This window comes from Silene latifolia, chromosome 3, assembly GCF_048544455.1.
Source record: "Silene latifolia isolate original U9 population chromosome 3, ASM4854445v1, whole genome shotgun sequence".
Lineage (NCBI taxonomy): Eukaryota > Viridiplantae > Streptophyta > Magnoliopsida > Caryophyllales > Caryophyllaceae > Silene > Silene latifolia.
This window is the reverse complement of record NC_133528.1, coordinates 11,039,594-11,055,942: the sequence shown is the minus strand read 5'-3', so window position 1 is coordinate 11,055,942 and position 16,349 is coordinate 11,039,594. Positions and strand designations below refer to the sequence as shown.

At 36.9% G+C, this 16,349-nt stretch overlaps 1 protein-coding gene across 4 annotated transcripts; it reads left to right on the top strand.

The window, feature by feature from the left end:
- Nucleotides 1-208: 208 nt before the first annotated feature.
- Nucleotides 209-14,430, top strand: LOC141647178 (homeobox-leucine zipper protein HDG11-like). Of its 4 annotated transcripts, XM_074455274.1 has the most exons (13): nucleotides 254-451; nucleotides 1,676-1,917; nucleotides 2,155-2,231; nucleotides 4,855-4,973; nucleotides 5,998-6,115; nucleotides 6,223-6,408; nucleotides 8,224-8,664; nucleotides 8,752-8,853; nucleotides 9,052-9,261; nucleotides 10,265-10,445; nucleotides 10,539-10,789; nucleotides 12,059-12,148; nucleotides 13,874-14,430. In XM_074455274.1, exons 7-13 carry the CDS (start codon nucleotides 8,395-8,397, stop codon nucleotides 14,240-14,242), a joined length of 1,473 nt encoding a protein of 490 aa, XP_074311375.1. In that variant the 5' UTR covers nucleotides 254-451; nucleotides 1,676-1,917; nucleotides 2,155-2,231; nucleotides 4,855-4,973; nucleotides 5,998-6,115; nucleotides 6,223-6,408; nucleotides 8,224-8,394; the 3' UTR covers nucleotides 14,243-14,430. The 4 variants fall into 4 exon arrangements, with proteins under 4 accessions (XP_074311373.1, XP_074311375.1, XP_074311376.1 ...); XM_074455272.1 differs by having other exon boundaries at nucleotides 209-451; nucleotides 8,224-8,853; XM_074455275.1 differs by lacking the exon at nucleotides 2,155-2,231.
- The last annotated feature ends 1,919 nt before the right edge of the window (nucleotides 14,431-16,349 follow it).

The window sequence follows — 16,349 nt, the reverse complement described above, 5'->3', positions numbered from 1 at the left end:
AGTTTTTTTCATGTTTTTTGGTTTTATTACTTGATACCCATGGGTATCAATCTCATACCCACCTCCCCCCTTGGGTATGAGAAACCCATACCTTATGGGTTTGAGGTATGGGTATGAAACCTGTATTTTTGCCAAACAAACACTTGATATGGGTTTGACTCATTCCAAACCCATACCTCATACCTTTATGAGTTGAACCAAACACTCCCTTAACCTACCAATTAAAACAGAGGTCCCGCCTTCAAATCCTCCCAGAAATTATTCCGGTGCCCTAGAATTATATACAACCCAGAAATTGGAAATCAATTTTATACACCTCTTCTTCAACTTTTTCCCCAATTTTGATGATTCAATTCAGCTACAATCTAATCATGGAGTACATGATCATTATCCTGATGACGGAGCTACAACAAGAGCTGAATTTCCCCAAATTGGTTACTTTCTTTAATGGGTAATTACTGATTTCCTCTAAATAATTCCATTTATATCTTATTTTGTAATTATCTCATTTATATAGTGCTTTATTTGATTTAACATGATATGATTTTGTCTCCATACTGTTAATTTAATTGTGTATTTTATGTAATATATTGTGGTATAATGTTGATCTTAGTAAAACTTGCATACAATTGTGTTACTATTAATGATGGTCATCTCATGTTCATTTCTTAAGATATTCTGAATCGGGTCTTCGGTGTAATTTGTCGAATTCCGACCGAGATATTGGCTGTTTAAGGGTGACTTTACTGATTTAGTGTAGTGTGATTTATGCTGGGTCATGACAATATGTTGATGAACAACAACATTACCCCAGCGCCTCAATGGCTCCCGCAAATTGCTGAGGGGAGGGATGCACCACCTGTGTCCGCCTTCCCGAGCACCGGGCTAAGGGGCTGTTGAGCAACTCAAGCGAACCGCCCTACCTAGCCTTACCGTTGTGTTACCAACACAAAGAGGCTGTTTCCGAATGAACCAAGATGAAAATTGTGTCGATAACTACAATATGTTGATGAACACCTTAAAAAATTTGCTTTTAGTAAACTACATTTGCTATTGATCCAAATGATTGTTTAGAAACCGTTTTTAGCAAGTCGCATAAGTTATGATGATATGGGGTATATGTGTGTTTAACTTAAGAGGGTTTCTAATATGGTAGTTGATCAAATTTCTCAGTGCTTGCCAAGTGGAACAGTTCATGTGGATATGAGTAGTATGTTAGGCGTGCTCGGTAAAATGTAAAGGTTGATTGTGTCTACTGATACTGTCTATATACGAATAAGGCGCAGATTCTTGCAAGAAACTAGTGTGTTATGTGTGAGCCCAAAAATTTAATGATACCGACTTTTAAAAGGAAGTTAATTAATCTTTAAAAAGAAACTACATTATATGTTCGGAGTTCTCAGATGCTATTGTTGATCTTGTCGAATAATTTGTAATATTGAGTGAGATGTTTCTTTTCCTTAAATATTTGGGTGGTTCAATGCAATGCGGGTGAGGTGGTAAGCTGTAATTTGACATTTTGTTGCATTTTAATCTTGATGATAGATTGTTTGTAGTAAGTAGTCGGTTGTGGGAATTGTCTCGACCACAAGTTTTATGCCTGCTGAACAATAAATTCAGTTCTTCAATTTCGGGTGACAAGAATACAGTTTGTGACTAAAGCTGTACATTTCAGGTACCTTGGATTAGGGATTACAAAGTTAAGGTACTGGCATACCACTACCTCAAAATTTTGCTGAGGCAATAACACATCTCCGTTATCCCAATGCTTCAAACACTTTATCCTATGGCGGTAAGTGAGTAAGATGTACATAGCCTTACACTTCCCCAACTGAATATACCTGCAAAGAGAGTGACAGAAGTCAAAAACTACGAAAGAGAATGAATCTACCATGATGGCTGCTTTGTTTTATAAAGGTACACACTGCTGCACATTAAAATATTTTCACGGCACGTTGTAATGAAAAAAACATAATAGGATCTCTGATATGGATTGTAAAAGAGGAAGACCGAGGTCTATCTGAAAAATATCAGATGTCAAGCGGAACTTTTTTTAGGAAAGGGTCTTATCTGAAACTCTGTTATGGATATGTTGCTGTCTTCCTACTGTCATTTAATTGGGTGTTTCATGTATTGTATTATGGTATTATGTAGATAAGAGGATTTTTGAATCAACACAGCATACCAGAATCGGGGGAGTTTGAATGGCAGGCTGATATAGTAACTTATAGGTAAGGATATTTAATCCATACAAAATCTCATTGAAACCGTCTTAAACTTTAGCCGACCTTTTGCAAGTTTAAGATGGTCTTAAACAATATTAACTAGCTTTCTAGAAATAGGTTGTGCAGGAATTAGTATTAGTTAGGTGTTACATGACCCTAACATCTATAGTTACACTCTACCGGGAATGCTTTAGTATAAATAGACGATTCAGATCCGGAACTATACATTTAATCGTGAAATAATAGTATTCACATTTTCCATGTGCTTTTAGATTTCTATGCTCCGTGTGAGGAGAGAGCCTATTTCGTCTGTCTAATTGCAGATTTTTTAGAGAAGCAAGCAGGGACCGTAGAGAAATTCATTAATTGTGGTCGTTTAGCTCACATTAAAATTTAGTTTCTATGCCTCTTCCATGAATTTAAGTCCTTATTCATATACTAGGAATTTGTTTGGTAGGAACTAGCAAGTAGCAACAGTAGCTAGTGAATTCTCCCAGAAAACTCTACTTACCAGCAGAAGCTACCTGGCTAGGAACCTAGGAACAACATTAATATGTTGCACTCATCGTACACCTAAAAGTACCGATGGATGTGAAGTGCAACAATTACTTAGCCTTGAAACATAGGAAGGGGTAATTTTATTGTTGTTGTTGCAAGTTTGGGGATGCATTTCTTCTTGTACCCGACGGTGCTGTTTTGTAGAATGGTAAATCAAACATGTTCACACTTCACACATGTTGTGAGAAATCTAGTACTCTTCCATTTTTTCAATTAATGACCAATTGGGCAGCTACTCAACAGTTTTCTACTTCTCAGGAACATGGTGTTAATTATAAAATACCCTCAGGCTTCTTCCATTTTTCAGTTAATGACCAATCGGCCAACTACATCCTCACTTTCTACTTCTTCCATTTTATTGTTAATAATTCGTGCCAACCAACTAAACTCATAATTCCAATCTTACCATGTCAAAGAAATTTGGTGTTAATTTTATTTAGAACTTAGCATGAAGCTGAGCTAAAGTATTGTCATTGCAAATAGGATTGGTGAGCCAAAATTGTCGTGTACGACATGCTACCCTTGGCTTGAAATGCCTGCTGTCCGATGGCAGACAAATGTTACCATTAATGCTTAATAACCAGCTGATCTTACAACGTGCCGTGCTTGATTTCTTCAGAGCTAAAATAGGATTTGTTCTCCTGGTTTAATATTTGCGATTCGTATACAGTATTTTGTAATTGTCGATAAACTTATCCTGTAAATCTGCAGGTTTATCAAATACAGTTTTGTTATGTGGTTGGATCCGTAATAGGCTTTCCCGCAGTAATTTTTTTCTCCATATTAGGACGTCTTAGAAAAATAGATCACATCTTACTTGGAAAAATGTCAAGTCATTTACTGGCTAACTTTATTTGCTCAAATTAGTGTGTCGCAGTTGAACACTATGTTAATTTGATTTTCCAGTTTTGAAGCCATACCCGTGTTTGACACGATCCTTAAGGTTATGGGTATGTAATCCTTACAGGACACTTACCAGTCCGGCCTTTCTCTGCAAAGGCAATATTATGTATTTACGTGACGAAAATAGAGGAAGAGATGGGTATATGAGCGCACTATATGGTTTTTGACAATTTTAAACTGTATGTCTCTAACATCTCTTCATTTCACTATAAAAAACTTAATTTTCCATATTTTAAATAAATTTTAGAGTTTTTTGTCAAAAACTACCTTATATTTAGGGGTATTTGTAAAAATACTACCTTATATTATTTTTCTTGTTTTAGACTACCTTTGTTTTCTCATTTTTTTGCCAACAACTACCTACGCTAAGAGTCTAGACATATTTGGTCTATTTTGTGGCTTTAGCCTGTCTCACATGACTCTTTTATGTTTTAATCTTACTTAGGCCTGATTTTGGGAAGTCATGATGTACTTACGCTTAACTTTAGTAGATGTTTGTAGTTATTATTGAAATGTGAAATTCATAAATTTTTCTTATCTGAAGTCAAATTGTCGTTTGAATGCGATTGATCATTGTTGTTTGATGTTAACAAAGATATATGAGATAGGTTAATGTCGCTAAATCGACCAAATCTTGCCATATTTTCGGTATAGGTAGTTATTGACCAAAAAATGAGAAAACTAAGGTAGTCTAAAACAAGAAAAATAATATAAGGTAGTATTTTTACAAATACCCCTAAATATAAGATAGTTTTTGACAAAAAACCCTAAATTTTATGTTTAGAAGACGTGTTCTCGACTTCCCTTTCTTGTATCCTTGTTTGAGGATAAGATCCTCGTGTCTCAAAGTTCTAGTCTTGAAGAGTCTTGCACTTGGATACGTACCCGTGTGCTACACCCACACCCTAGTTTAAGTAACATATTTTTAAAACATACAAAAAAGAAAACAAATTGCAAAATCACAAATTGGCTAGGCAGGGTAATTACACCCCTTCCTGATTTATTACCTGTTTTAATTGTTTGTTTTAGTTTTTGGGTTTTTCTTGGAAGTTCAGTTACCAGATGCCCTTTCGTGGCTATAAAAGCTATCCAACAGAAGGTAAAAGCTGTATCAACATTGTTTGTTTTCAATCGGCTTTAAAGAAGATCAATGGCGTTTCCAATGCAGGGTGGTAAAAGGAAAAGAATATTAGGTGGATCCAGTGAGGAAGACGAAGGGTATGATTCTGACATCCCGAGGAAACATTACCATAGGCACACATTGAATCAGACGCAGTGTCTGGAAAGGTAAGGCGATTATTTTGCAAGATTTGTTAATTTATATCCTTACTGTCTCTTGTTTGTGTTGTCTTATGGTTCGGAATTTGTTTGTCTGGAACTTGTAAGCCCTTATTTATGGTATTAATATTGGTCTTGATACTGAATCACATCCAAGTTATCAACGTTTTGAAGGTTCGGACAACCTGATTTTGAGGCTGTATTGGCCACAATACCACATTTATAGCCAACAAACGAGATCCCTGGGACAACCATTTTCAAGATTAAGTCCCAAACCAAGATTTAGTCCCTATGTCTTTATTTCAATTGTCCTTTTTTATTTTTATTTTTTAATTTTTTTCCTTAATCTGACGGCTGTTCGTCTAAGCTATCCAGTTGTTTTTTCCCCTTGTCCTCTTTCTCGGATTCAATTTGATATTTGTGTTTTGTTTGACTGTGAAGGACAATTCATCTTTTCTTACCCTATAGTCAACCATCCGAACTCCAATGTCTTTGGGTATGGTTGTTGGCACATAACAATATGTAGCGCAATACTTGAAAATAATTTAAATTACGTTTAGCGACTGTTCTTGAAAAAATGGTTTTACATGTAGGTGTAGCATTCTTCTGTGTTTATGATTCATGGCACTTTTAATTTGCGAAAATTCTTTTGGTGAGGAACTATACATCAACAGTAAAGTGCTCCTACGCTTCTGATTCTGTAGTGTTTTATATTCTCTTAGGCCAAGGTCTCATAAACTGTGATTTACTGCTTATTTTCAGTTAAATGATTCATCAAAAATGACTTTTTGAAATTTGGGGTTACCCCCCCCCCCCCCCCAAACCACCACGCGCGCGCGCACACACACACACACACACACACACACACACACTCAGGCTTTCATTTAGGGAAGAATTGGAGAGGCATCAAGCCAATAGGATGGTACAATGTGCTGTAATATAGAAGAGTTATCATTCTGATAATCTGTTAATACTATTGAGCAAGCCTTTGACTTTATAGAAAAGCTGAAATCTTTTTATTGGCTCGCAATAGGTTCTACAAGGAATGTGCACATCCAGATGAAAACCAGCGGCGCCAACTAGGGATTGAATTGGGCTTGGAGCCTAGGCAAATTAAGTATTGGTTCCAGAACAAGCGAACCCAAACTAAGGTTATCATTGCTCAATTTTTTTTTTTGTTTATTTGAAGAAAGCCTTCATCTCTGGTAGGTTTAGCTTGAAGATGCCTAATTGTATGAACGTTCCCTTCTTTCTTCAGGCTCATCATGAGCGTGCAGACACTGAAAATCTACGTACTGAAAATGATCGCCTTAGAAGTGAGAACGTTACTTTGGCGGAAGCGTTGACAAATGCGTTGTGTAGATCTTGTGGAGGCACACTACTTGAGGAGAAGATCAAGATTTGTGAGAAGCTGCAGCAAGAAAATAGTGAGCTGAAGCATGAGGTAGTGTTTCCTTACTCATGCAATCAAGTCGTTTATCTAATGATTGCAGGTTTTTTGTGTGATAGATACTTTTTATTGTGTTCAGTGCAGTGTATACTGTATAGGACCTGAATAATCTGACTTATTTTTGTATGCTCTTGGCTAATACCTTTAAGTGCTTGCAGATGTTACACCCCACCTTTTTTTTTTTGGGTAATGCTAAATACAACCCAGTGGGTTGTATTTAAGCATTAAATACCTTCTAATTTGGGTATTAATTTAGGAATTAAGAACTAAATTACACATTAACCAATACAATTAATGCATATATTAAGAATTTATTTCCTCTTTTGGTTTCTTAAATACAACCCACTGGGTTGTATTTATCATTACCCTTTTTTTTTTTCCTTATTGAAAATTCTAGTATCTATATCCATCCTTGGCGGGTCTCCATTTTAAGAGGTGCACTATGACTGATTGAATGTATTACTGCGTAATATTGATCACATTCTGAAAGCAAAGGTCTCATATTTATGAGGCTGGAATGATAATCATGCACTTACCTAATATACTGGTCGCCCAAGTGTGGTGTCTGCCAAAATCGTTGACAAATCTAGCAGAGGCGGTCGCCCCCCTGGCGGAGGAAATTTTCGAAGTTTTTAGTTAAATTTCCGAATTTGTTTCGAATGTACCTTATGAAATTAGTCGTCCCCCCCCCCCCCCAAAAAAAAAAAAATTCGCCCCCCAAGTTCAAGTCCTGTCTCCGCCACTGATTGAACCATAGATGCAACCGATACCAACTCAAAAGGCGTTTAAACCTTTATAAATTGGCTGCCAAGCAGTGTCATGACCTACCTTTAATACTAGTGTCTTGCTTCATGTTGATAATTTTAGCATGTTTGTCATGAAGGGCATAGTTACTTTTGATGTGAATTGTTGGAATATAAAACCTACATGTGAGTGTCCCACATTGTTGGAGAAAGAGAGATTGTACCACTTTATAACCAAGGGGGCTACTACTCCTATTGCCCGTTGGTTTTAGGATGGAACCTCCCTTGAGTTGTAAAGTGGTCCGTATCTCCTCCGTTTGGGTGTGGCTCGACCCGTTTGCATGTCCTAACATGGATGTTTATGAATTTTTTCTCAAATTTGATCAGTGTTTATGAAAAGAATTTCTCGTACTTCCTTTTGGCGCAGAAGGGGAAAGCGCAATTGTTTGCATATGGAATACAAAGGGGAAAGCCACTGAGTGTCAATTTGTCAGGATAGTGCATTCAAAATTATTCGACCTTTATTAAAGGTGACTAATGTGAGGAAGCTAATACAGTAGGGATTATATAACTGGAAAAATGACCAGCCTACCAGCGAGCCTTATACGCTTAGAGAAGAGGCAATACCATATGTTTAAGTTAAGGGCTTGCTTGATTGGAGGGGACTATTGGTAGGGTATTGGAGGTCAACATAAGTGGAGTAAACTCGTAAAGCGGCAGCAAGTGATGATGATGGAAGGTGGAGAATTGTGGTGGAGGGGGAACTATTACCCACATATGAGGGAATGCATTACCTGCCTCCTCCCTAGTGTAATGCATTTACCCCTCTCCGACCTAGGGTAATGCATTACTGCATTCCACCTTCCACCACCACTTGACCTCCATTATCCTATTAATAGTCACCCTCAGTCCAAGTGAGCCCTAAGTTGTGGAACAAGGAGTCATATAGTTTATATAGGAATCACTTCTGAGATTGCAATTTGAAAATTATCCAACTCGTGCTACGAGAAAGTTGTGTAGTTTTTTTTATTTGTTTTTTTTATGTCTAATTTTGAGTCATTCACAGATTGATAAGCTGTCTTCTATTGTGGCAACATACGAGGGAAAATCACTTTCAAGACCTACTTTGGACGTACAAGACACTGCTACTTCTGGCCTAGCAAGTGAAAGCCCTACAATTAAATTTGATTCTCTGAATGGAAACATCAATCCTGGGAACATTAGCTTGGATGATCAGATGAAACCAAATCCAGAGTTGGAGAAGCTGTTAATGATTGATATTGCTGCCAGTGCCATGAAGGAGCTGATTGAGCTTTTGACAATTGATCAACCTTTTTGGATAAAATCTCCAACCGAAGGGCAATATGTCCTTGACCATGACTCCTATTACAAGATGGTCGCCAGATCAAAAGGATTTAGAAATCCAAATCCAAGGATTGAATCCTCAAAGGACTCTGCCGTAGTTGCCATGGATGCGAGATTGCTCGTGGATCTCTACCTAGATCCAGTTAGCCTGAATTATCCTTTTTCTTTGATAGTCAAATTAAATTTCTGGCTTGTTGGTATGTGTTTTAATCATTTTCATATTTTGCAGGACAAGTGGGTTGACGTTTTTCCTACCTTCTTCTCAAAAGCAGAAACTATTTCTGTGCTGAAAGGCGGATTGTTAGAAAACCGTGATGATTCGTTGCAGCTGGTAATTAACTATTCTTATTCATTCATTACCCCAGTGCCGAAAAAGAGGCTTCTGCTAAATGCCAGGCAAAGGGGGTTGGGGATACGCTACCTTTCCCCACGATTCCTAAGAGATTTTTATCAGTGATACATAACACAAACGAATTTGAAGGAGCTAATAGCGAAAGGTTGTGATAATTACAAAATGTGTGTATTGCAGTTCCATGAGCAGGTGCATATGCTGTCACCAGCAATGCAGCAACGGGATTTCTATTTGCTTCGTTATTGTCGGCAGATTGAGACTGGCGTATGGGTGATTGCAGACGTGTCCTATAATTATTTCAGAGGTGCTTCTCATGTTTCTCAGACCTTCTATTGGAAACACCCTTCTGGCTGTATGATCGAAGAGATGCCGAATGGACTCTCCAGGGTAAGTATTTTCATCTCTGCTTTTGAGAGCCATATAATTTTATACCAAATAAATACGGACTCTTAGGGCTTGTTTGGGTGAATGGATTTAGGAGGAAGGGGAAGGGGATAGGTATAGGGAGGGATATAAGTAATCTTTTTTATGAATCAAAAGGATACGGTTCGGGAGGGTCGGGGGTGGGGGACGTAAAGATCCATTTTCCCTCCCCGAAGGCTCTAATACAGTTCAATATCCCTCCAGGCTCCAAGGTAAGAAACATTTGGAGAGAAAGCGCCCTCCCTCTCTTTCCCTTCCATCCATCTCCCTCTCTTCCCTTCCCTTCTAGTATGCTATCCAAACATACCCTTAACTGTGATATTATCTTGCAAACATCTCCTCACCTTTCAAACCAACAATGAAATTGCTTCTGACTGCCTTCTGCGATGGGCAAGTCGCGATGTAAAACTTAGATACATATTTTTTTTTTGAACTTGGGATCATATACCTCTTTCTTTTCAACTTTGTGGAAAAGAAAACCATTTTGATATCCTCCTATAACACTTTCGTATATCATCCGATTGTGTTTGCTAAGAAGCATACATATTTACTCCAAGCTTTGTTACCCGACTCAGCTGCAACTGCCAGTTACGGGGTGCTCACCAGGGTGTTTGAAAATTTTTGTGTCTTGTCAGGAGTAGTGTTGAGTGTTTTATCAAAGATGCACCATGCCATCAAAGTCGCAAGAGCACATAATATGAGTGGTCAGTGGCGATTGTGCAGTGTGCACTAATATATTCGACGTGGTTTATGAAAATTGGTTAACTGAGTTGTATTTTTATGGAGTATATGTTGAGGGATTATTTCACCGCCCAAATGATAAGTTGACGTGGACATATAAGTAGATTTTAAGTAGCCGTCTTCTAGTACTACGATAGCATCCTTCGCAATTACCTTGATAGCTTTCTTTTCTTGAAGTGATGGCCTTTCCTGGTAAATTCTTATTTCAGACATTTTCATCACGCAGGTAACATGTATAGAACGTGTAGAAGTTGTTGACGACGTCCCTGTTCATACCATGTATGATGATCTTGTGAACAGCACACTGGCATTTGGTGCAAAAAGATGGATTTCAACTCTTCAGAGGACCTTCGAACGTTATGCTTTTTTGAAAGAGGCTGGCATTTTCAATGATGAGCTGGGTATAGGTATTATACGTTGATTTCTCTTCTCATTGTTATTTTACTGCTTTTTTGTCAATATCATTCCCTCCGTCTCTTAATTAGGATAATGTGTGTCAGGAAACGAAAGCATGATAATTCTTGCTAGCAAGTTGATCAAGAGTTACTGTTCTATCTTCAGCTTGTTTGGAACATCGGATTTACATCAGTTATCTGAGCTGACGAAAAATGGGGTACATGTTACTTCCCGTAAGAATACATCCCCTGACCTACCAGTCGGTATAGTTATCATCGCTGCTAGTTCATTCTGGGTTCCTGCATCACCTGAGAGAGTTTTTAGCTACTTGAATGATCACTTGATGCGGTCTCAGGTACGAAGCTCGATCGACTAATTACTTGCCCCTTAGGTTTAGGACATCTAATATGTTGTGCAAAATGCCCATAAATCTGGCTTTCCCCATCATATTATTCAGTCTTCTTTTGTTTGATTTCCTCAACTAAGTCATATTTGTTTCTCACATGTTTTGGTATCTTCTCTGAAATATTCATGGATGTCTTGGGAATTATGTTCATTTCGATTAACCATTTGTTTGGAATTTGGATACAAAAAGAGGAGAGGGACAGGGGAATGGAGTAAGGAAGTTTTTCCTTTGATACTTTCTTGTGTAGGAGGAAAAATGGATCTTTCCTTTTACCCTTCCCTCCAAATCCCTTCAATGTTAACACCGGATTTTGTCGTGTTCCCTTTTCCTCCAAATCTCTCAATTTCAACAAATGGTATATTTTTAAAATACATGAACTTTGCAAAACATTTAACGTTGTCTCGGCTTACTTCATTGAAACAATGTTTTTATTAAATGCAAGCACTTAGTTTCATACTAACACTAGATTGGTTTATGTGTAATGGTACAAGGAGACGCTACTAATTATCAGTGGTAAAAAAAAGGAGAATAGAGTGAGAGGAAAGGAGAGGATATAGCGAGGGAGTGGAGGGTTCCAATGAAAAGTGAAACAAACTCAAGCATAACCTTTTGATAAAGCTGGAAATTCATAAGATTCTAAGGGCATGTTTGGTTGAGGGTGTCTAGGAGAGGGTAAGGGAATGAACATTGATGATTCCTTTTGTGTGCTTTTGTTTGACAATTTCAATCATTCCTTACCCCCCTCCTTACTCCCAAACTCCTTTACATCCTTACCCCCAAACACCATGAGAACTACCCAAAATTATTTGCTAACATGTAGGACTTCATTTCATGGGACTTTCCAATTACCCATGGTAGTAGTTAAGCAAATTCCTCAGTTTTTTAGAAATTCATGTGAAGTAGCAATTCGCCCTCATTTTTACAGAAATAGGGCAACCAAACACCTTACATATTTATAATTCATGAGAATTTTCAGTTCCTGCTATGTGTGGGAGCCCTTGCTGCAATGGGGGTAAGGTTGTCGTTGTCGTCGTTGTTGATATTCAACTCCCATGCTTTTCTAATGACCACCAAACAATCACTATGAATAGTAATTTTAAGTTTTGACATAAACTGATATCTTTCTAGGCCATTCTACACTTTCTTGATTATTGTGGGAGACGTGCTGATATCAGTGTCATTTTGTTCTTAAGTTTTATTGTTATTAAACTGATGCAGTGGGACATCTTGTGCAATGGTAGTCGAGTGTGCAAAATCTCGCAGACTCCAACGGGTCAGCATTCATCAAATGCTATCTCTGTCCTTCAGGTAATTCCCTTTCAATTACATTTTATAGTAATCTGCAAAATTGAGGTTTGATTGTTTTTAAGTTTCCTGAATGTTGGTAAACACACCACAATCACAAATTCTTGTTTAAGACGGTTGTATCCGTCTTAAAAGTAAAATGGGTTAAATAGGGTAGATAGGAGAAAAGCAAAATACATGGGGACTAGCAAAAAGCTTGTCTCGTCTATTCACCCGTTTTAATTTTAAGACTGATATACCCATCTTAAGAGTGACCAACTGCACCACCATATATTACTTTTCCATTGTTTCTGGAAGACTTTGTTCTTATTCCATGGAATCCATTTTTCTCACTGGCGGTAGAATCTTCTAATATATGCATCTGACGTTTGTTTTTGGAGTCATTTGACGATTATATTAATTTTAAAACATTTCCACTTCTATGCGCTAAGGTTCGGACAAATTCCAATGTACTAAATCCTACCCTGGGTGTCATAGTCAAAGACTAAAAGTTAGCAGATCACTATGGTGATTCTTGGTTTTGTAGTTACTCTACTAGTACTCAGGTGACTTTCACTAACAGCTTGAAAAATTTTCATCAAAATTTCACGTCTTTTCCTGTTTATAATAAGTACCAATAGAAAAATTTCTGCCATTATGATTTTTGTAAATTTGTTTTCCATTTTCATTGAAGTGACATACGAGTACTTGTTATTCTTTGATTTTTGAGTGTAATGAAATAAAGCAAAAATGACTCAGTTAAGTTATGCGCCTTCTGATTCTGTGAAGAAGCTGTTGGTAGATTCATTTGGTGTTGCAAATTTTTATTTTTTATAGGTACCAATATAAAAATTTCTGTATTATGATTTTTTGTAATTTGTTTTCCATTTTCATTGAAGTGACATACTCGTTATTCTTTGATATTTGTGTCTAATGAAATAAAGCAAAATGACTCGTTAATTTATGTGCCCTTCTGATTCTGTGAAGTAGCTGTTGGTAGATTCATTTGATGTTGCAATCTTTGTCGGTCATCCCAAAACCTCTCTGTCTAGCATATGGTTGAAGTTGTGTACATATGAGTATATAACCCCCTACTTATCCATGGGTGGAAGGAAGGATACCTTTCAACGCACTGGGTTAATGTTGATATATGAATCTTCACAACTCTGCAAACTTTATAGGAACATGCTATGTTACTTTAAAAATGCTGCAAAAATTATGAAATAAACTTGTAAAACTCTTAAAAAGTTAAAACCAATTTACACAGTCACACACACCCTTACCGTACATCGCACACACATTCCTTACACAAGTTGTGCCAAAAACAAATTGGGAGTTTCCAGAAATTTCGAGGGTAATTCTTGTTGATACGGCAAACATTATATGGAACTTAACATGGTTACTTAGAGGTGAGCATATTTAAATAACGGGTCGCGAAATGAGAAATCAAAATATAATTTACCCCTTTTTTCCCGTTTTCTAATCGCTGTCTTTTACTGGATTTCCAGTAGAACAAACTCTCTTAGTCCTTCAAGTTGTTATACACCCAATTGTTTAAACGTCGGGATATGTAATTCTCTTCGATAGCTTTACAAGGCTCCGCCTACTATAATAATGTGTGGCCTAAGCAGACTTCCTTTTCTACACATAGGCCAGAAGTGCACAATATCTTGAATTATTATCAATTTTGTATTCATGTTTCTAAGGGTTAATTTACATAGTTCCTTATCTCTTGATTAAATTGATCAGCCTCAGAACCTTCGTGAGGAATTCATGATCTTTCAAGAAAGCGTGTTCGAGCAGACGGGATCATTAATAGTTTATGCACCAGTTGAAATGACAAGGATGCTTGAACTAGCAACTGGAGTAGACCCTGCTCGTGTCCCTATTCTTGCATCTGGATTTGCTATCACGCCTGATGGTCCTGACGGGAAAGATGCACCTTCAACAAGCACCAGTAAACCTCTACCAGCTGGCTCCCTGATAACTGCAGCTTTTCAGATTTTGGCATGCACCGCTTTATCCGTAGATGATAAGGATGTGAGCACATATGTGTTTCCGTTTGCTGATGCTCTCGTTAACAGAGTTGTGCGTGTGATTAAAAACGTTTTTGACTGAGTTTGACCAACCTTGCTGGTTCCGGTCACTATTAGATATTAAAACGGCTTTGTGCCGAAGATTATGTTTAGTTTTCCTATGGAGATGATTTCGGATTATATTCGGATTGTTGAAACTTACCAGCGAGCAATGACAGCAGCAAGGAGCATTGAAAAATGAATAATATAGCATCAAGTGTTTTTGAATTTTGATTTTGTGTTATTCTTGCTTATTTGCTTTTATCCGAGTATTACAAATGTCCGTATTGAGCGCCGAGTTGACGGGTCTCTAACCCATAAAGTGTATAGAGGAAAATGAACATAGTGGTGGAGAGAACCTGGGATTCGGGTTAGCAAATTTAGGGATGTTTTGTTGGATGTCTTGGAATAAATCAACACAATTGGTGGAGTTTTTCTGAGTAGATTAATTGGTTGGGTTCTTGGAATGAATTCGATTGATTTCGGTGTTTCGATGGGTAGATTTCAAATGAATTTTAACACTACCCCAACTAGAAATGTCATCGAAGCAAGACGGGGAGTTGGTGATGAATGTAAGATCCTCGAACTTGCACTCACCAAGCTCACTATCCATGGCGGGTATAAGTTTTCAAATTTTGTACACGTCTCATGGGGTGGACAGCATCACTTATTTACACCATAAGTTTGTTCAATATTCTTAGTAAAAGTTAAATCATGATTTTGATTTTATAACGAATTTTTTTGTAGATTTTCAACAAGAATTAGATAGAGAATTGATAGTAATCATATTACTTGTTTATTAAGTGACGGGTAGGTGAGTATGAACTATGGAAATGGATCCTCTCCATTTCCTTTCTCTCCATTTCCTCTCACAATCTCCTTAAATAATAATTTCCTCTTTCACCCTCATTTTCCTTTATTTTTATGCGTAAATTTAGAACCGTTAGATATTGTCAATATGCGATCCGGGCCATTAATAAGTACTTGCCTCTATGAAGTGGGAACAATGCAAAATCCATCCTCACATCACCACAGACCCCCATTAATTTGGTTCACTACCCAAAGTTTATTAACTGATGGCTAGGCAAAGCGAGTATTATGTTTGACATCCATATCCGCCCTATCGCCCACTAAAACTCTACTCACTGCTGCTCCAATTGGGCGGTACTCACTTGCACCCGCCCTCCCACTTATATCCTCAGTGTCAATCCCTTTGGAATCTCGTACCTCCTTTCAAATTTCAATCTTCCTTTGGACAAAGTTAGATATGAACAAAAAGCTAATTAAGAAAGAACATAGAAAATCATATTTAAATAAAATTGATGACCTTTTTTATAAGGAACTCCAACATTAATTACCTTTTTTTAAGGAACTCCAATCTCAAAATTAGAATAAGTAATACAACCTTCAAATTATTTTAGAATCCCAAATAATAATAACAAAAATAATTCATTTTATTATTATTATATTAGATATTATGAACAATTAATCTTGCTTAATACCGTCTCAGCTTAAAACATCTCACAATCACTAAATCACCTTTTGTTTCACTTCTATTATAATTGTGTGTAAGAGCGGTTTTAACTTTTAAACAAGAACTAGGTTTGGTGCCCGGTTACGCACGGGCTACTTTTATTTACCATTTAAACTTTATTTTCTATGAAATATGATTCGCAAAATTTGGTTAACACATCATTTACAATTTATATTTTGAAATTATGATGAGATGTAAAATAATCAACAAATTATGAGACACGTTCACCACTCCCACCGTCTATTATTACTTTGATTACATCCCCTGTTAATACTACTACGTTCACTACTTATTCAGTTACTATTGTTTGCTTAACTACTTCTGTTATTTTTACGGTTGACTCGTTAGTTTTGTCAAATTCAAATATTTAAATAAATTAATATTTTCTTAAAATCGAATTGTTAGTTGATTTTTCATACTCTTTCCGTTGTTTCTAATATTACTTTCATTACATGTGTTATGACTACTATTACTTTCACTTCTCCCGCTGTCATTAATTATATTAGTTTGGATGCCCGTGCGTTGCAACGGGGTAATTAACTTAGTAAACAAAAATTGGTTATAAGGTATTAATATTTACATCTTATGTCGTATCATTTATTTAGATAGATCAAAA